This window comes from Neolamprologus multifasciatus, chromosome 16 (genome assembly GCF_963576455.1).
Source record: "Neolamprologus multifasciatus chromosome 16, fNeoMul1.2, whole genome shotgun sequence".
NCBI lineage: Eukaryota > Metazoa > Chordata > Actinopteri > Cichliformes > Cichlidae > Neolamprologus > Neolamprologus multifasciatus.
The window spans coordinates 18,968,337-18,990,218 of NC_140454.1; the positions used below are offsets into that span (position 1 = coordinate 18,968,337).

General features: G+C 39.8%; 1 protein-coding gene and 1 non-coding gene across 2 annotated transcripts; one reads left to right on the forward strand and one right to left on the reverse strand.

The window, feature by feature from the left end:
• Positions 1-4,372: 4,372 nt before the first annotated feature.
• On the reverse strand, positions 4,373-4,454 carry trnas-cga (transfer RNA serine (anticodon CGA)). Its single transcript has one exon. It is a non-coding gene; the product is annotated as a tRNA-Ser (tRNA).
• A 4,661-nt stretch (positions 4,455-9,115) lies between these two features.
• chn1 (chimerin 1) lies at positions 9,116-19,875 on the forward strand. Its single transcript, XM_085135748.1, has 8 exons — positions 9,116-9,885; positions 10,934-11,585; positions 12,823-12,907; positions 15,578-15,751; positions 16,477-16,554; positions 17,246-17,383; positions 18,390-18,495; positions 18,951-19,875. The coding sequence occupies exons 2-8, from the start codon at positions 11,334-11,336 to the stop codon at positions 19,120-19,122; spliced, it is 1,005 nt and encodes a 334-aa protein (XP_084991874.1). The 5' UTR covers positions 9,116-9,885; positions 10,934-11,333; the 3' UTR covers positions 19,123-19,875.
• Positions 19,876-21,882: the final 2,007 nt, after the last annotated feature.

Here is a 21,882-nt window from a genome sequence, read left to right on the forward strand (position 1 = left end):
CAACAGCTGCATTATGTCTACTCAGTAATATTACTGAAACACTTAAAGATTATCAGCTTTAGGTGGATTCAATTTCAATTTCAATTCAATTCAATTTTATTTATATAGCGCCAAATCACAACAAATGTCGCCTCAAGGCGCTTCATAGATACAGAGAAAAGCCCAACAATCATATGACCCCCTATGAGCAAGCACTTTGGCGACAGTGGAAAGGAAAAACTCCCTTTTAACAGGAAGAAACCTCCGGCAGAACCAGGCTCAGGGAGGGGCGGCCATCTGCTGCGACCGGTTGGGGTGAGAGAAGGAAGACAGGATAAAGACATGCTGTGGAAGAGAGACAGAGATTAATAACAGATACGATTCAATACAGAGAGGTCAGTTAATACATAGTGAGTGAGAAAGGTGACTGAAAAGGTGGATCACTGATCTATCAGAAACATTCGATTCATGGCATCAATATATTCTCAGTCAATAGATTGACTCACTCTTAGATTAAGAGTCCACTAAATGGTTTCATGTAGAGGAGGGTTCGGGTCATTTTAACAGGCGTTCCACAGGGAACCATTCTTGGATCTGGTTTTTTTTCAGCTTGTGTACAAACAATATTATCTCTACCAGCCAAAACTGTAATATCTGTATTTATGCAGATGACACTATTATATATTCCACTGGCTCTTTGTTTAAACTGAACATTGCAAATCTCGTCTGGTTTTGATACATTTCAAAATTCTCTTATCAAGCATGAGTTTGTTTTAAATTTCAGTAAAATTAAGTCTATGATATTCATAAGGTCACCTAAAAGTAGCCTCCATTCTCTTCATAGTCATAAAACTGAAACTATTGATTTTGTTTTAAATACTTAGGATTCTGGCTGGACCTTAGACACATTTTTAAGATACCTATCATGAAAATGAAAGTAAAAAAATGGATTTTTGTAATGAAAAAAAAAAAAAGTCCAAAGATAACTGTACAATCCACCTTTTTGTCTGTGCTTGTTATGGTGACTTCTTTATATGCATGCTTCTATGTTTGCCTTGAAGCCTCTAGAGTCTGTTTATCACAGTGTTTTACTTTTTTTTTTTTTTACAATTTTTATACCATATGATTAAATATAAACACAGTACTTACAATGCCAGTTCATAGGGCATTTTAGCAATAGCTGTATCTCTTATTGGTGTTGAACATGGAAAAACTGGATTCATATACTTTGCTGCATAAATTGAAGGCTCTTCAAAAAGTACAAAACTATATATAACTATATATATAATTGGAACATTTTAGAAGATTTTAATTCTTTATCTGTATCTGCCTTTTTCTTAATTTATGTACAAAGTGCATAATATTTGCTATGCTATTTGCTAATATTTATATAAAATTTTAAATGAGCTCAAAGAGACAGGCCTCTTCAGGATAATGCATTCCTCTGAAAACATGCAGGCAACCAGCTGATGGCAAGCAAGGCAGCATGTCGACAATGAGCGCAATTGTCCTTGTTTCACTTACGTAGAGAGTGACAATTTCACATCGTCTTGAAATAAATTCAGAGGATGGAAGATGGTTCAGGGCGATCTTTCCAGTTGAAAAAATTCTGTAGCAAACCTTCCCTTTCTCCTGCAGTGTGCGTTACGTATTCTCACAGCACAGGGGACTCATAAACAAGGTTGGATAACAGTGGCGGTGGCTCAGAGTGGAGCGATTGGGGTTTTTTGTTTTCAACTTCATCAGTTAAAAACAAAGAGGAGCTCTGTCTAAAACTGGCTCACGCATGTGTTCTTCTGGAGGTTATGTAAACTGAAGGCACTTTTCTGAAATGTTCAAATAAAACAATAATCTCTGTTTAAATGATCTGTTCTTCTTTGGAAACATATGCTACGTGCTATTTTCTGTCTCTGGCTGAAAGATGCATTTCTCTCTCTCTCTCTCTCTGATATGCTAACAAGCAGGCAGCAGAGCACAAGCACCAGTCGACCAGATGTCCACCAGTCGCTCTGTTCTGCGTAATTCTGAATGATTTGATATTCATGGCCTGCTGATTTGAAAACTGCCTCAAGCCAAATGCCTTGTTTTGGATGGATATAAATACATATATCTATCAGTTGGCTTGTTTATGCGGCAATCAATGTCAATCATCTTGCCTTTGCCAGCTGCCATGATACTACAATGTTGCAGCATAAGGAGAATTGCAGTTAGTATAACTTTTGTACCACTGCTAACAACATTCTTAATAACGGATAATTCCCTGTAACTACAAACTGGATCACACAGTAGCCCATGTTTAGCTTAAAGAAGAAATTCTCAAAGCTGATTCCTCAGCACATAAAGTGACTGGTTGTCTAATTTCTTGATCCTTCCTCCACTCACTTTTGCCATTTTAATATTGTTTTTTGTTTAAATATTTTACAAAATATAGTACTATATTCATTAAAACAGATTATGGCAAAACATCAAGCTAATTTGAATTAAAATCTAAAAATGATCACTAGACAAGTCACATGCTTGTTTAAAATGTTGTTTTTATTTCATGATTTTAGTAGCTTTGTTTATTTTCACATGGATGTGAAAATTGGAAACTGATGAAAAATACAGGGGTTGATTTATTTATTTTAATTTAACAAACTGAGGTAATTTTTTATATAAGTAAGTTCTTAATTAGTTTCTTTATTTCAAGATGAACTGCTCTGATTTCAGTAGTGAGAATCCGATCTCAGGCAGATAAGGTAAGCAAGCCCTAGGTGTTTTTGGTTCACACACTTTAGCGTTTTCTGACTAGTAAATATTACGCTACCAGGAAATCTGGCCATACAGCTGTGTAAAAACTAAATTTTCACAGGACTCTGCGCAATCCTGTACACCCCTGGTGCTTTCAAAGGAATTTAGATGGTATAAATCAGCCAGATGTTGCCAATCAAATGTATGAAGACCATTCTAAAGGTCAAATGTGAGACTAAAGCTTGGCTGAAACTGGGTCATGCAGCAGGCTAATAATACCAAACACCAGTGTAATTTTACAGGATGGTTCAAGAAGAAAACAATCATTGTGTTGCAGTGGCCCCAAGTCCACAACCTCATTTCAACCTGATTGAAATCTTGTCTCTGGACATTAATAGACTTGTGCATAAATTGTCCAAATTCCTGCTCAATGATATGAAAGACTGATTAAATGATAAAAACAATTACTTCAAGTTATTGCTGCCACAGGAGGTTCTACAAGCTACTGAATCACAGAGTGGGCTTATTTCTCCACTGGATTACAGAGAGTCCTGTGGAAATGTTCATTGTCATATGACTATATCTTCATGAGTGAATAATTATGATGATGAACCTGCATTATAGTATGTCAGCATCACCACAAGCCTGTTAACATGTTGATAATAGTGGAGTGGATAATTATAGCAGGTTTTTTTTTAAATCTTCTCTACCTTATAACATATCATACAGCATTATGAACTGTCTATGCTGCTACGATTGCAACATGTTTTACCTGTAATGCAGTATAAAGGATGCTAATCTAATTATTCATACCTCAGCACCTCTGAAATATCTATTAACAGTGCCTACTCATGGGACTAGTCTGATCATTTCAGCTGGTAAGACAACCAGTGGTGGATAAAAGAAGTCCACCGGCTCAGAAACGCTGCTCTCATGGGAACCTAACGCTCCAAACAGATGTTGTTCTTCCTCAGAAAGTGAAACCTAATAAGATGCAATATGGTCAACACTCCACAGGTTTGTGTCCTCCAGCCAGAGCAGACAGTGAGCAGATTACTGATCAGAAAGTCAAGACCTGCTGCCAAAAAGTGACTCTGGGCCACCTGTCCCCAAACACTGAAAAACAAGCTACAAGAGCAGCACACACATGGTTTCCAGTGCACACTGTCTGTGAACAGAACTGATAGTTTTCACTGGTGTGAAGCTGGTAAGGAATCACGTTTTTGTATGTTACAGAGCACCTGCTTGTTGACCTTTGGAAAACTTCAAACTGTTATTGGCTCTATTGTTATTTAAAGATACACTTCACTCATCTAGTGTGACAGACATGGTTTGTATCCATGCCTCTCAACACCTACTAAGAAAATGAATGTTTACAACTGATTTACCACTGAAGTGCTGGATTGAGTTGAGGTAAGGCTCTATGCACTCCTCCGCACGTCACTTTAAGTTCAGCACAGAGGGACTGTATATAAATGGACATTAACCACTCCTTCGTAATCAGCTGTTTTAGGAGCGGTGGCTCTGAGTAAGAAACCAAGAATGTAGCACATTCATAAGGAAAAGACTTGTCAATCACAAGCAAACCACACCTTAAAGTATATAGATAGAACTTTATTAATCTTTCAGGTAGGTTCCTCCGGGAAATTCAGTAAAGCTTTATTGTCACGAACAGGGTTTGAACCTGTGCGGGGAAACCCCATTGCATTTCGAGTGCAACGCCTTAACCTCTCAGCCACCGTGACTACAGCACATGCATGTACGATTTATCATAAATCATATTCATACAATATGAATCATCTTCGCAAGCAGTGGAAATGAGAAAGAATTAAAATTTCAGACACCTCTGTGGCGCCTTCACTTTTTACTTATCTGAGTTGTGTTGGATTAAAATCAGCTGATAACTGAAAAATTCTACATTTAAATTAAAGTAACTGGTTTTCTCTGATTTATTACTAGAAGCTTGTGTCTTTGTATTTTTGTGTTTTTACTTGTATATACTGAATTACTAATAGATAACAATATTTTCTCTAAATGCTTGGATTTTTTATTTTATTATTATCAAAACAATACTCAGATTCTTCTATTTGAATATAATTTTCTTTTTCTAGAAACTCGACTGAATGTTGAAGCTTTCTAATGCTGTAGTCGGGGCCTTTCCAAGTACTCTTCACTTCCTTCAGCCATAAATGCAAACAATATCAAAATACCTTCACGGCAAATGGCATAACCGGAGGATATACCATGATGCTGGATGTTATTATAAACCCTGATTCGTTTTATATCTCCAGGTTTGCTTTCTGTTCCTGATATAACCAAACCTGAGCGAACTAATCATGAAATCAGGGAACTGCACAGAGTTCTATCCTTCCCCTGTCCAGTGAGGTGGAGGAGTAAAGTACAGTTATGTAACTGTGAAAAATATATAGCTGCACCATAGTCTGTGATTATGAGACCAGCACGTCATGTCCTACTTCAGATGTTACACAATGGGCACTCTCACTAAAAGGCATTCATCCATACAGTTCAGCAGGCATTTAGTACCTTCAGTGTAATACTGTTGAACAATTGGGTTTTAAGAACACAATATAAAGGAGAGAATAACATGCACATCATTGGTTACACTTTCTAGTACTGAGGTTGACCCACTTTTGCTTTAACTAAATTCTTCATTGCATATCTTCAACTTTGTGAGCTTTGGGACATGATGTGTTATTCTGCTGAAACAGCCAACAGAAGGTAGTTGCACTGTGGTCACAAAGTGATGGACTTAGTCAACAACATTACTCAAGAGGGCTGTCCCACTTAAATGTCATCTTGGTGCTATGGGAGACAAAGTGTGCCAAGAGGATTTAAGAGAGCCTGTGTCATTTTTATCCTCAGTTTCCTGTTCTTACCTGACAGAAGAGGCACCTGATTTGCTCGTCTGCTGCTGTAGGCCGCCTGCTCCAAGTTTTGATGTGTTGTATGTTCAGAGATGCTTTTCTGCAATTTTTTGTTGTAATGAGTGATTATTTGAGTTTCCGTTGCCTTGCTATCATCCTGAAACAGTGTGGCCATTCTCCTCTGACCTATGACTCCAACAAGGGAATTTTTCCCTGGATTGCTGCTCACTGGATATTTTCTCTTGGTAACTCTTTATAATATGACCCGCAACTGAGGGCCTTTCTTTTTTTCAGACCATCTTTAAAAGAGAGGGTTGTGTGGGGAAAATCCAACCAGATCATCAGATTCATATCAGAATTTAAGCAAGACTTAAATCTGTTTAGGGATAAAAACAGGCAATTACATTTTGTGGCAATTAACTGTGCACAACCAGAAGCCTAAAATGACAGTGAAATGGCAAAAAAGCATTTAGCAACGTGAATCTTACGCATAACACAGTGTTGTAATTTGGTGTAGAGTAGGAAATTGTTTGTGCAGGAAACAGTAAGCAAACCTGCTACTCTGATTTTACAGTGAAGGGTGTTATCAAGCTTTACATTTTTGACTAACTTCTTTTTTTAAAAAAAGAAGAAACAAAATTATCCAAAAGCTTTAACTGATGAAATTCTTTGTTGATGGAAAAGTAGATGAAGATGACTCTTTTTTTAAAGATTTTCCAGGGGCGCAGGATTTCTCTTTTAGAACACTTGAAAGCTCACCGAATATTTGAGGCATTAACTAACTCATCTAGTACCATCATCATCACTCTGTTGCCAAAATAGCTGAAGCACAATGACTCATTCATCATGCTCTAAACTCATACTCACACTGATGTTGCAGGGGGGAGGGGGGGGGGGCGTCTCTCAGCAGAACCTCACAAAGAGATAAAGGACGATTCAAGCCTTTTAATTATTCTTCGCAATCATTTCTCATTCCTATGTAATAACCAGTCGCTCTCTGTAACAGAAGGTGATTCCTGGGTAGATGAGTTTGAGGTAAGCAAATTGTTTCTCCAGACAGGATTGATGACAGTATTTGCTGATGACTGCCGGTAGCTGTGAGTTTAGATTGGCTGTGGGACACCCACTACTGATAATAAATTAATATAAAGTGCTGTGTATTTAATTTTGTTCTATTGATATTACAGTTTAATATAACTTTTGGTTCAGGTAAACATAGAGCAGAACAGAAGATGTTTTTATTCTGGCGTTAGGTCCCTGTGTGTGGCAGAAGTGTGATCACTGATTTTCTTCCACGCCACTGAAGCAGAGTGACCATGACATTCAGCACTGTATCTGACATTTTCAGCTTGCACTTCTACTCTCAGAGCTCCTGCATCCATCAGGAGTGATTTAGTAAACAGAATTTCCTTTGCAATCTAGAATTTCCTTTAAATTGCGGCAACAATTGATTCCCATTTAAAAAATAAATAAATTGTAAAATTACAGGCAAGTAAACAATTGCACTGATGCTGTAACCCACTCTATACTGTTGTTTCTGTGCACTTAAAGCTTGCCACATGTATGTTTTGACCTTGCAGTGTGAATAGCAAAATGTGATAGCAGCCTACCATAAATCAGTGTCACAGCACAGACTGTTCCAGCCACATGCAGGTAATCTATTTGTGCCAGTGTAATTTGTTCTGGGTTTCTTGCAGGCCCAGCAAAAAAAAAAAAAGGCATCCATTTGTGCTGCATCTTATGCATATGTGGTATTTCCTGGCAGTGAAGCTTTAGCCATGCACAGTCTTTCGGTACTTCTGATTCACATTGTGAAAATCTTTCTCCACCATGACGCTAATTTAAGCATTTACTGTAGATGGCTACACAGTGCTTAAGTAACAAGACTACTGACAATGAATTTCTTTCTTGTTGTGCCACACATTTAATTCTGCAGAAAGTTTTCTGTTCCTAGTTCTGATATTAATGGCCTGTACTCTAAGATTTTACAGTTAAATCCATAATTTGTTGGTCAAAGGCACAGTTTTATAGTTTTGCCTCTGTACACAACTGCAGTGGATTTTATATCAAACAGGAGATAGAACTGGAGATTTTCAGCTTTAATTCAAGAGGCTCTACAAATAAGTTGGATTCACAGTTTAGGAATTGCAAACTAACATAATTGTAAATAGAGGGGTTGTTTTTAAACTTGCATTAAAATATTTTGCAGTCAATGACTGCCTGAGGTATAGAATGAAGTCTAAAATTGGCATACCAAGTGTTATTTTTCCTCCTTGAGATGCTCTGCAGGCTTTGCTGCAGCCTCCAGTGGCTGTGTGGGTCTCTCTGCATTCAGAGTTGTTTTCAGTAACTGATTGGACTGTGAAGTGCCATTTATTCAGTTTTGGAACATTTGGCTGAATCTGCACAGCCTTGCAAACTTCAGAATTCGTCCTGATACTTCTATCAACGCTCACATCATCAGTTAACTCTAATGACCCGATTGTGCCGGCATGCCCATACCATAACTTTGCCTCTTTGGCAGATAATGTGTTATGCTTCAAATCACAAGCTGTTTCTTTCCTTCCCCATAATTTTTCTCTTTCCATCATTCTGGTATGAAAGTTAATCTTGGTTTCATATGTCTTTTTTTTTTCTAAAGCATGTTGCTGTTTTATATGTTTTCTGGTAAAATCTAATCTTATTTTTATGTTCTTCAGTGTAACCAGTGGTTTTACAGCTTGCTGTAAAACCATTCATAAAGGTGTGTCTGGCTTATAGACTTTGACAGTGATATCTTTGGGCTGAAACACATCAAAATGAAAATTCAACACTTCGAATCGACTTCAGATATTATGCCTTCCTCATTTGTCATGAAATATCACAGGAACGGGCCTGACTAGGTCATGAAACAGCTTGTCAGTCAATTGTCCAATTAATTTTGAGCTTCTGAAGATGAGGCTGTATCCATGAAAATGACTGCAATTCCTTAACAGTTAATTTAAATCGTATGTAAAGCCCCACTAATTAAATGTTAAAATCCACCGTGGTGTTGAACAGAGGCAAAACTACAAAAACTGTGCCTTTGTTCAACAAATTATGGATCTAACTGTATTAAAACATCCCAGCTTCTTCAACCTTTGAATTACATAACATCATCACATTTCCTTGAGATTGAGGTTTGTAGATCAGCATTAATTCAAAGCCTTTTGGTGTTATATAAGTAAATGGTTGTTCTGCTTTTTAGTGTGTTTTGACATTCGCTTTGATTTTGAATGATGGATTATTGCAGCTGTTCCTTATTTATTTCGAACATGTGAAAGTGTACAAATGACTAGAAAAGAAATCATAGCCGTGAGAGTTCACATTCAGATCCAGCCTTTGTCCACTTAATGGGTCGTCATGGTTTGTTGGGTCAGCAGTGCATTAGAGGAAACTTTCCTTACGTAACGACTTTCTTACCTCACAGAAGTACTTAGCGACACCAACAGCTTAATGGATCAAATGGGAGTGGGAGTGAGTGAGGAAATTAAGTTTAAAAAAAGAATGTGAAGGCTTTGAGATTTTGCTAGTTTCTGGGGCAAATCAGAATAAAACTGTTAATCTAGAAAGATTGAGTAACACTTTAAACCTCGAATGTGGAGAAGCCTAGCACTCTGGCCTAGGCTGGCCACAGATGGACAGCACGGAGGATATTGAGGATATCCATGCATCCATTCTCAGGGGTCCCATTTCTGGGCATGTCTGGGAAACAAGCAAATCAATCAGTGTCAATTAGAGCTTTGTTCAAAGTAAAGCACATCCTGGATGTCAGACGTTCATTCTGCACTCAACAGCAGGCAATGCAATTACGCTGCAAAACCTCTGAAGGGCTAGAGGTCTGAGTGGATGAAGTGGTGCATATAAAAGGCTCTTACTGTCTTTTATCTATCCTCTCTCAGGTACCCTCCTGAGCAGAGACTTTCACTGAGCATGAGAGAGGGTAGCCACACTGGAAGCCCTCTGTTTCATGTTGTGAGCCTGTCCCTGTCAGACACCACTGTTTGGGATGCCATTCTACATAAGTATGCCAATCTTCAAAGCCTCTTTCCTGCTCCCCTCTGCTGCTCATGCTCTGATTTTGATACCTCTGCAATGAGATGGGAGCAGCAAGAGCCTTTAACAGTCATTGATTCCTGAAGTCTACAGTCTGTATAGTCACTTCCTCTGCAGCTGGAAAAGGTGCGAATGTTACCCTTTAACAGCCGAGTCTGAATTAGATTCTGAGACGTGGGAGCATAATCGCACTTGACTTGCAGTGTGAGTTACCGAGGTAGGTTGCACATCCTTTCTCTCACATTGCCACCACGATGCTATATTTAATACTTCATTTCTATGCAGACAACAAGCTTACATCAGTGTATACCTCAAGGAAATGAACAGTCAGACAAAGACAGCAAAGAAAGAAAATCCTCCCAGCTGGATCCCCCACGCCTGGCACAGACACATGTTGTTTAATTCTTTATTGTATATTTTATCATAATGTAAGGGGGTGGAATAAGCTGGTAACGGTGAATATAGATGTGTGATACAAAATATGATAGTGTTGCTACTGTTGTTACTATGCTATTTCAATTGCAGTGATATATTCTGGGCCATGTTTATATTGTTATTGTTTATTTTTAGAGTATATATAGCTTAGCTAAAGGTAATTCAAGGGTATCCATCTAATGTAGGAAATGCAGCATTAAAATGTACACAAAGCACATCTTCCGCTATGGTGCACACTAATGCCAGGGTTGAAATTTCAGTCCCTTTTCATTATGGTTGGTGTGTGGTATAAACAGAGTCCACTGAAGCAGAATATTTTTCAAGAGGTGCTTTATTTATACTACTTTAAAAAAAAGTTTAGTTGAAAAGCTTTCCATCGGAAAATGGATTTGTCTAAAACTTTTGCACATCACTTCCTGTCATAGCATGCATCGATAACAGTGATGCCCTATTTTGGTTGAACGGTTGAAGCTTTTGTGTCGTGATCGGTTTCTGTAGCAACACGATTTTGAAAATAGCTCCCCTCTCTAACGGCCCACTGCTGTCGCAAGTTCTCCAGGCTGTAGCCCACTCCTGACGCATGACTCATTCATTGCTCATTATCATCCCACTCTCATTTCGTCCTACCCAGTCTCCCCTGCTTGGATATCTGATGGTGGTGTGGGGGCGGGGTACTGGCTACTATAAAGCTGGTGCATCCGTGCTGCGATTGGCTGGTGGGATCCCTTTAATCTGCTCTGACTACTATAGGGTCCACCCCCATACTCCTCCCCCTCTCTTTGCCCTCCCTGACAGCATCCATACACAACAGTGCGCTGTCTCTGTTCCAGGGAGAATATCAGCTCTGCACAGGGAGGAGAGGATTAGCCACAGCCACTCAGCTCATCTGCATACATGTTCCCAGAGAACCACATGAGCACCCAAGGCTGCACCTCTTTTGTATAAAAGCTGGCACTCCTATCACAGAGTCTCCACTTCATCTACTCTCACTGCTGTGAGGAGATTCAAAAGGGACCACAGTTGTTGTTTATTTTGTTTTTGTTTTTTCTTTTGGACTCTTTTGAATGATCTAAAGACTTGTTTATATCATTTAAAAAGGCCATGTCTCTTTTTAATTGGCAAAATGAAAGTAGTATTATTTAACGTATATCTTCTTTGAACATCAAGGAGTTTATTCCCATTTTTTTTCCTGGGGTTGGTTTTTTGTTTCATCCATTTTTTTGCTCCAGAATGCCATCTAGAGAGTCCTATGAGGTTTGCCAGGAAGAGAAGCCTCTGGTGCAAAAGGCCAAGCGTGAGGCCAATCAGGAGGATATTCTGGCCGCAGCCCTGGGGATGAGGATGGGGCCACAAAAACCTTCAGCCACTTTTTGGCAGCCACTTAAACTGTTCGCCTATTCGCAGCTCACCTCACTGGTTCGCAGAGCTTCACTGAAGGAGAGCGACTGGCCCTCCAGATCTGAGAAAGCCCACAGCTTTAAGGTGAGCATGAGTCAACTTAAAGAACGCTTGTCAGCTGTTGCATCTCTTGGTTTAATTTCATCATGTGTGGCCACAGGGCTGCTGCTCTCGCCTCCCTTGTGGGAGATGGAAGGGGAGGGGTGTGGGTTACTGACAGGGAGACTGGGGATGAAAAACAGAGCTGTTTTGGTCTGTCCAGTGAGCCCTAATCAAAAGAAAATCTGTTGGGTGGTCTGTGAACCACTGCTGTTAGTTTGAGCACCAGATGGAGAGATTAGGCCAACAGAGAGCAGAAAAAGTGGCGGACAGTATCCCCGTTTGGCTCAGGCTCACTCTCCTAGTTTGGCTGGTTAATGGGATGGAGAACAGTGAGCGATATATTACTGTCAAGGCTTTTAAACTGCTGATGCTCACTCATCTCTCTCTGCTGCTTTGTTCTCTTGTTTTGCTGAATGTTACATTTCGACCTTTAGAGAATTTGAAGCCTCTGCAGCCATAAAGGGGGAAACTATGCGCGCGAAATCAAAATCAAGAGAATATTTTGAAGTATAATGAGTGAAACGTGCACTTTGTGTCTTCTAATGTCAAACTTTCCAGTTTAAATTGGGCTGACATTTACATTTACTGTGCTAAATTAATTAAAAGGTCCACATTAGATTGTACTTTTGAGAGTACGATGTGGTATGGTAACATGCAATCATGGCTAAGGATGACATCACTCCAGTCGATTGATGTCAGTGTTTTGTGTTTACAGTTTTTGGATATTTTATAGCACGATTGCCTCCACACCTCTACACATCTAACAATCTAACAATACTACACAAAAGCCTTTTTATCTAAGATCGCTAATGGCTAAATGTAAAAATGCTGGGAGAGCTGTGGTTTGCTCTTTTTCCCAGAGGCCTCCCTGATTGGCGAGGCTGTTGTTAGCTCCTGGAGCGTGGGGCTTCCTCTGCTACAGAAGAAGTTGTCTTTCCATAGACTATTTCCTGACAGCTCGCACCTTTTCTCTCGTGAGGTGTCACAACATGCTGCGCCATGATGGCAAAGCCTCTGCTACTCAGTGTCACGGCTGCACCCGCCAAAGCATTGTCATTTTGAGGGCCTGTTTAAACAACAATCCTCCTCCACTGTGTCATTTTAGGTGGCAGCACCCACTGGTCTCCTGGAGAAATCACTGCAACTACCCACCGTTTCCTTCTATCTCGTCATTGCACTTCATCGCTAATATCTGTCACTGTCCTCCTCTCTGTTGTAGGTCCATACCTTTCGGGGACCTCACTGGTGCGAGCACTGTGCCAGCTTCATGTGGGGACTGATGGCTCAGGGGGTCAAATGTGCAGGTATGACTTCTTCTCAGTCGCATTACATAAACCCCTTGATTACTTTACAGCTTTCTTTCGTTGCGTTGGTGGTGGGGCGTCGCTGTAAATGGGTTACTTGGCTTTCAGTGCATCTGGAGCTGGATTATTGAGTAGTTTAAGGATTATTAATTGTGTAACAGAATGAAATGGGGTCTCTATGACTGTGATGTAACAGATATGTTACATGAAGTAAAAAGCTTCTTTTTTTCTGATCTACTTCTTTATTTTTTGCTCCAAAGTCTTAAATAATATAATAACTCCACAATCCTCAGTGCTTCTTCACATTCTCTAATCAGTGTGACCAAAAACAAAAGATTTCTGTGTTTCCATTTTTAAAGAACATTTGCAGTCTCGTAGGCCTGAAAGCACACAGTACAGTTCTCGTTGCTTTCGTGGAAGATTTCTGTGTCTATTTTCTATGAATTCTTATTAATTTAAGAATATTCACCAATAGTCTACAAGCATTTTCAGTCTTTATGAGACAAATAACAGCCACACATTCAGCTCTGCTACTGTGAGGGAAATGGTTGCAGTGTATTTACTTTGTTGTCTATCACATACTCAAACATGAGATTCCCATTTCATTGTAAGCATTCGTTTTCCCATCTCGAAATAGTACTATAATATAGTCTGATGCCTGTCTTTGATGTTTTATTGATGAAACAAAGTGTGTCACATAAATCTGCGAGAGCTCTGATATTAATTATTAATGCGCTGGTTTTGAACAACAATCCAAATAAAGGCACATATGTTTGAAGCCAACCTTTATCGACTTTAATACATTGCCATTCCTTCAGACTCAACCTCAGATCCCAGAATCTAGGGCAGCAAAGTCTCACACGATGCTCGAATTTGCATACCAAAAAAAAAATGTTCTCCCACCCCCTTTTCTTTTTGTGAACTGCTTTTGGCCGGGTGCCAGAAAGCCAGCCTCTGCTTGTGTTTGTTGTGCCACATTTCCTCATCAGAGTACACCCCCCAGCCTCATCCCATCATGCCCGTGAAGGAAAACAAAGCTGGCATGTCTCTTTAATGAGGAGTAGAGATGGGAGTGTGGGGAAGGAGCACTGTTTCCACACACATTAATATTCAGCCGGCTTCAACCTAAGAGCTAGGTCACACAGCTCAACCCCTATTTAACTTAAATACTTGGTAGGGGGAGAAAAAACAGTCCCTTTAACAAACACTTGTAATGCTTCTTGTTTGCACTTCCAGTCAGAAAGAGACCGGTTTCGACTGGTAACTCTGCTGATTAGACATGTTGATAATGTGCTGATTAGAAATGAGCTCCCAGCCACCAATGAAACTCTTCTAAAACACTGAGCAGCAGCTTCATTACCTTAGCAACAGAGACAGAGGTGACAGTGCACCAAAGCATCATCCCCTGTTTCCCAGTGTCCCCTGGGCTCCTCGTCACCCACCCCACCTGGGACCCAGGGCTACCGTTGAGCTCGCATGGACAATAGGAACTCAGCAGCCTTGTGTCTGATGACAGGCCCCCTCTGCGATTATAGTGCCTGTCTCATGTCCTTAAGAGAATCATCTCTTAAGGTAATTACATTTCAGCATCAATGCATATAAATTCAGGCAGTGTGAATTTCTCATGGGGCCCATATTAATCAAAATATCATCTGAGGTCTTCCAGACATGTAGCTTTCAAAAAAGCTTTTTTTAATTTAAAATTAAAACATAGCAGTTCTTTTGAGAGATTCAAAAGATGTCACATTTGTGAAATAAAGAAAAAAAAAACACATGGCAATTGTCAAAAAACCTTTAATAGAACTTGAAGACGGCTCTGAAGATCTAAGAGCTCGAAGAGCTGCCCCATTTTAGTCTGGGAAACTAGGTCTTCTATAGCCCGCAGCACCTCAATTGCTGCTTCCACAGCCATTGTGTGTGAGCTTGGATTTGGAAAACAATAGAGCACACAGCAGTGCTGACTGTCCCTCCTCCGGGCCACAGCTTTTTCAGTGTTCGTCTAATTCCCAACATGCGTCTCTGTTACAAAGCAGCGCTGCAGTGTCTGCATCTGCTCTCCACGGGCACCTCTGTTCCCTACAAGGTGAATCCTGCCCTGAAACAGCTGTGCCTCGGGTCTTGTGACTGATGGCAAAACATCGTGTTGAGTATGCTATCATCTTGACTAATGTGCTGCTGGGCTGGCTATTTAAACACCCACTGAGGGCCAGCCGATGCCTCAAAAAATATTTCCTCAAATAGGTGTATCAATTGCTTCTAACTATTTTTAAAAGGATAATTTCTGTGGTTGGTCAAGGTCCTGTTTGTCCTTTTTTATTGCTAATACATTTCTACTAAACAAGCTCCCCTCTAGCGGTGACTTTAGCGAAGGTGAGCCCAATGCCATGCATAGCAGAGAAAGAGCTCTCCAAAGCTCTCCAGTGGTCCTGTGACATTTCAGGGGCAGATATTGATCAAGGGGATTAACACTGCTTTGCAAGCCAAAAAACATGTGAAACCAGCAAGCCAAATCAAAATGAACTCAGGGCTGAGCGCTGTGTAAAGGCTCTGGGTATAAAAAACAAACTAGAAGCAGTCATTCATTACGCTATATTGCCTTTTTCATGGTGACTTTAATGCTACAGATATGCCTGAACTTAACCATTTGCATGCCTCTTTCTGTGTCTGTAGATTGTGGTTTGAACACCCACAAGCAGTGCTCATCTCTGGTACCAAACAACTGCAAACCCAACCTGAGACACATCCGGAAAGTTTACAGCTGTGACCTCAGCACGCTAGTTAAAGCTTGCAATACAGCCCGACCCATGGTGGTGGACATGTGCATAAGAGAGATCGAGTCCAGAGGTTAGTCTAACTTGAGCTCATGAACTTCAGTGTGTTCTGTCTGATTCAAATATACGCAGTAGAGCTGAAAATAACAAGACAGGCACAATAAATGCTGTTTTTGTTAGTCCACAGCTGTAATCCTACACACTGATTAACTGACAGCTCTCAGGTTCAAGGATTCTGTTTCTCGCTGTAAAATAGCTTCCCTTTAATTTTACAGTAAGCGAGCTGCAATATATACTACTTAGGTTGAAGTGTTAAAAATCTGATTCAATTACTGACTGAGTTAATGTTTTTGTTTTTGTTTTTTTTTGTCGGGGTGGGTAATGGGAAGGGGCTTGAGAGGAGTGATGGGACTGCTGGTAATTGCAGATGTTTAATGAGGAATACATTACTCTGTTTCCTGCTGCCTTAGTTGATTGCATTTCAGTTAAATCATTCAACTATGCAGGAAACTCGTTGGTTCCCTCATTGTCTGCCCTCTAATATATGTCTGTAGCTAAGTTTGATTTATGTCTTTATTATTTTGCTCAGTGATGCAGAAAAGTATTTGCATCTGCCCATGTTGTTCCACTGTATGACACTGTGGACATTTTATCCTCAATTTCTTATGCATATTTAAGACCGTTTAATGGCATTTCCTAAATTAGCCATGGAATTCTATGTGGCTGAATTTTTCTCCATTACTCGTGACTGCCCTTACAGTGACTGCAAGGTTGTTTATTTTCTGTTTGCTCATCAAGGACTGAAGTCAGAAGGCCTCTACAGAATATCTGGATTCAGCGAATCAGTGGAAGAGGTCAAGTCCAGGTTTGACAAAGGTGTGTTTTACATGTTTTTGTACAACTTTCAACTCACAAATTACACTTTGTGCCTGCCTATGTTTATGAGACTCATGCACAACACTTTTTTATTATAAAATGACATATTTGTGAAAGATTAGTGCTGCTTTGGTAGTGAAGATCCAATCCTGATATTTCACTGCATGTGGACAGAGAAGGACGGCCTCAGGAGACTACAGACCAGGCACTCTCCCTGCCTTAAAGACAGCCATGAAAAAAAAAAAGATCCTTGCTGTGTTGGGATTCAGTAGTGGACTTAGTAAGAATAAAAATGTCTTGGCCCGGTGCAGTGTGAATTTTAACTGTAAGACAAACCCTGCAGCAGTGGGATAAACTCTTAGCCAGATCCGCATGTGGGAGATCATCCATGACAGAGTGTCATTCCAGCTCACAGCACTGTGATGTTCAGTCTGCCAGCACAAGTAGGCCATGGCCTGCTCTGAAAAGCATGCGCAACCCAGGGAAAGTCAGAATAAAACAGGCCAGGCGGATGATAGCAGCTACTTTGCAAAAATACTGAGCAAGACTGCTTTTTTTTTCTTTTTCTCCATGGCTGTCTTTATTCCCGAATTTACTCTGTGATGTGAGATTGTTGATGTGAGCTATATTTAGTGAGAAAACTCTCACTTTCTTCTCCTTGTCTCCCCCTTTCCATCACTCGTCTTCACAGATGGCGAGAAGACAGACATCTCAGTGAATGCCTATGAAGACATCAATATCATCACGGGTGCATTGAAACTGTACCTCAGGGATTTGCCTGTTCCTGTCATCTCATTCGACGCTTACCCCAGGTTCATCGAGGCTGCAAGTACGTCACAACCAGACAAATTAGTCAGAAACACACCTGTTTCACTCAGTTTGATTTTTGCTGGCAAACAGTTGTCGTTAAGCTCTATGCTGTTTCCTTCACTTGATCACGAAATGAGTCACATCCGAAGACATTACCTGCATTTATTCATCTTTTACTTTGCAGAAAATGTTTTACTGGATATAATGTACCAGATGTGAGCTGAAGAGTACTGGACTCAATGTAGTGAAAAGTACAACAGGGGTGTCAAACATAAGGCTCAGGGGCCCAGAATCAGCCTGCTGGAGACTCCAATTTGGGTCGGCTTTGGAAAATGCAAAGGAGTGTATAAATTTTGGACATTTTAACTGTATTTATGCAAGTTTTGCAGCTTCTCCTACCAATAAAGACCTCTCCCATGGCCATGGATACTGCACCAAAGCGAATAAATACTAGACAAAATGAAGAATTAAAAGATAGAAAGTTCTTGCTGTTTTCTTCACATTTACCTCTTATAATTTGAACCCCAAAATACATGCTGATGAACTTCTTTCATTTGCTACTTCTTCATTATGTAGAAATTACACTTTCTTCCTTGTCTTAAAAAAATCTCAGGGATTAAATGTGTAGTTCAAGTTCTTTACACTGACAGAAAGGGGAGTTTTATGTATGTCGCCCATAGTGTAAAATGAGCTTGACATCCCTGATCTAGAGTAATTGTGCAATATGAGTTCTGTAGCTGCAGCTGATGTTTTTTCCCCCTATTTTTTAATATATGTTCAAATGTAGTATCAGCTGCAATGTTATTTCATTGCAGCACAGCGATGAGCACTATGAAAATGTACAGCTGCTTTCAACAAGCATACAGTCAAGAGCACTAAGTGTTCATTTGGACACTCAGTGCTCCCCTACCAGATTTCCTAATGGAAACTAATGGGTTTTACTTTTACTTCACCAGAAGTACCTCCGGTAATTTGTGACTGCCTGCTCTAACTACACTAATGGTGTGTTCCTTTGTCTTTTGCAGAGCTCACAGACGCAGAAAAGAAGCTGGAAGCTTTCCGCGAGGCTCTTGCTCTCCTACCACCACCACACGCTGAAACTCTAAAGTACCTCATGGCTCACTTAAAAAGGTGAGTAATCCAAGGTAATTCTGCAAGAGCCAAAGAACCGTAAAAAAAATAATTAAGAGGGGTTAGTGAAGGGTGTAATGCTTCTGCTGCGGGAGGGGTAGACTAAATGTCTAAAACGTTATTGGCATTTTTCAAACATCAGCCCCTCCTTTGCCTTTATTTCTTATCAGAAAGTAGAAAAAAAAATTAAATTAAAAAAATTAAAAAGAGTTAAATGTGTTATATATAAATATGATGGTGCCAGAAATATTTATGATAAATACTATTTGTTGATGTTTTCCATAATTTAGTTTATATTTCTAATTAGATTGTGCACTGTGAAAATCATTTGAAGCTGTCATATGTATTTTATATTAGACTGTGTGTATCTTACATGTTACCTTTGATGGGGTTGCTGAAACTGTTCCTTTGTGAGGGTGTATGTAGTATTCTTCTAACTTTGATAAACGTTGCAGGGTGACACAAAATGAGAAATTCAACTTGATGAACGCAGAAAACCTTGCCATAATTTTTGGGCCCACCCTCATGCGTGCACCCAACACGGACGCCATAACAGCGTTGAATGACATCCGCTATCAGAGACAGGTGGTGGAGGTGCTCATTAAAAAAGAGGACGTACTCTTCTAAACAAAAAGTAGGACTTTTATAGAACAGCCCTCTAATCATTTTTTGTGTAAAGACTTGAATGATTTTTTTTTATTACACTGATTGATGCTTTTTTTTAATGCCTTGTGTATGGACTAGTGCTAACCTAACATCTGTCCTCCCCTGTACTGGGTGTGGATGAGGAACCTTACACTTGTACGTACCTTTTGTCTCCCCATTTTTGTCGGGGGTTTTTTGAAAAGCTGACAGACCAGCATGCATGGTGCAAGGTCTTTGTTTACTTTGTAGTCGTAACCCAGCATGTGTTAAGATGTGTAGCGCTGTGATTTCTGCTTTTGTCTGTAACACAGTAGATTTTGTCCACATTCCCAGCTGCTTGCTTTGCAGCTATTTCTGTGAAACTTTATATAGTTGGATGTAAAAAAAAAATAAAAATAAGCTACTAATTTTACTGGGGTAATTTTTATGATGCTGTATTTTTTTATCTCCTCGAATGTTTCTACATCACCTGCAGTTCTTTGAATAAGTCTTTCTTCTTAATGTGTACACACTGCTGGATTTTCCTGACCTTAACATTTTTGTTGTGTTAGAAGCAGCATTATTTGTGAATTTGATTCTTTCTTTTTTTTTTTTTCTGTAATGTTTTTTGTACAAAACTTGTGCATGGTCACTTTAATTTATTAAACCTTACTCTGATAAATTAAGTGCTTAATGAGTCATCTGAATTGAGATAATAAAAAATCAAAATCAATAAATATCTGGTTAAAAATGCAATTAAGTGATTTTCATTCTTTTAACTTACAGAAACTCTGTAAAAAAAAAACAAGAATCTGGGCATAGTAGCGGTTTTTGATACGGGCGACACGGGCGGTTGCCCGGGGCGCCATCGTGGTGGGGGGCGCCATCACAGGCATCGGCAAAAAAAACCAAAAAACTAATTACTTGTACTCATGCTGCCCCGACATCATGCCAGCACATATTGGGAATGGCATAGGCACCGATCGGCTTTCTGTTGCCCATTTGCTGGGAGTGTTTGCGAGGTGCGCCTGCTGCTTGTGGCACAGGGAGGAGAGGGCGGGGCGGTGGGGGATTCTCTTGCTGGCTGGAGCTTGCAAAAAAAAGGAAATAACTAAACTCCAAACATTATGTTACAGATTTTAATATTAATTAGTCATTGTCAATTGTTGATTTGTCCTGTTCTCATTGTATGATGTATTATGGTGGCTGTTTGGTAGCCATTTGCATACTATGCATACTTTCTTTCTCTACATATGTGTGTGTGTGTGTGTGTTGGGGGGGGGGGGGGGGGGGGGGGGGGGGGGGCAGAGGGAGTGTTCGCCCAGGGCGCCAAACAGGCTAGGACTGCCACTGTCTGGGCAAATGTATGGGTAACATTTTACAACCCACATACATACATATCTGCTCACCTCTGCCTTAATACTGTCTTTCAGGGGAAATGTCCCAACTAGTCATTAAAGCCTCTTGGAACCCTAACTGAGCAGTTAAAAGCCTAAAAACTGAGTCAAGCCAAGCCGAGCCAAGTGGGTACTAGTGAAAAAGGGCTAGAAGTCTGAGTTCTTACCCTGCAGAACAAAGGAGATCCACAGCAGGGGTTGGGCATTCTTTTAGCCATTTGTCACTTTTTCGCATTAGAAGTTCCTTTATTTCACTGACGATTTTTTAAAAAAGCATGAATTTACTTTCATTATTCACCGAGACTTACACTATTGATTTCTTAAGTGATGTTGGTGTAATGCCTGTACTGCCTGTGAAATCACTCTGTTCAGCCATACTTCCTTATGACTCTCCCCATAGTCCATCGCTGAACAATTTAATTTTTGTACAGTCTCCATAGCTTACATATTTTGATCTATTTTTGTGTAGTTGTGGCACAACATCAGCAAATGAAGGGCCTTGAAGTGGCTCAGCTTTGATATGGGATACAGGAAGTGCTATGTGGACCAGATGGAAAACATATGTGACAGCACACCTGACATCTGGCCGATATAAAGTGAACTTGTTGCTCAGGTTGGGGCAGCAACATTCATCCTTAGTCAACACTGTAAGCCAAGGCTTAATATGGCCCTTAGAACAACTGCAGATGTGAGTTATATTTGGCCCGAGTATCTACCTCAATCTGGGAACGTTATACTTCTACAGTTGCTGCACTGTCAAGACAAAGCTCAACTTTAATTTATTTTAAGTTTTTTTTCTTTTTTTCTTGTTAATTTTTAAAAAAAATATGTATTTTTAAAAATACATCATTTGACATGTCTCATCATTACTCTGAACATGAACGTTATATTTTGTTACTTTGTCGTAAAAACTCACTAGAGTGTGAAAATTCCCACAAAAATGCATTATTTATTAATCCTATATTTATTTTTTTACATTTTTTACATCTTTGACTGGGGCTGTGCTATAGATATGGATAGGAAACTATTAAGTACAGACACGTTGCTGGTTTTGATTTATTAAGAGATTTGTTGTTCATAGTAAGAAAACATACAATAGCTAGTCTTGTGCATTAAATAAAGAAGAGGAAATATATACTAGACATGCAGGGGCTGCAGTGATGACCCTGACACTCTTTCATTCTGCATATTCATGATGACAGGTTGTGCCTAAAAGCACACATGTCACGTGTCACATGACTTTACAGAAATCCCTGTAACATCAGTCACACAGATTCACTGAGGAATTAAAACCAAACCCACATTACCTGCGGCAGCACCACTGCACTCTGGGGAGGTTGTTAATTACTGGATATATGTGCAAACA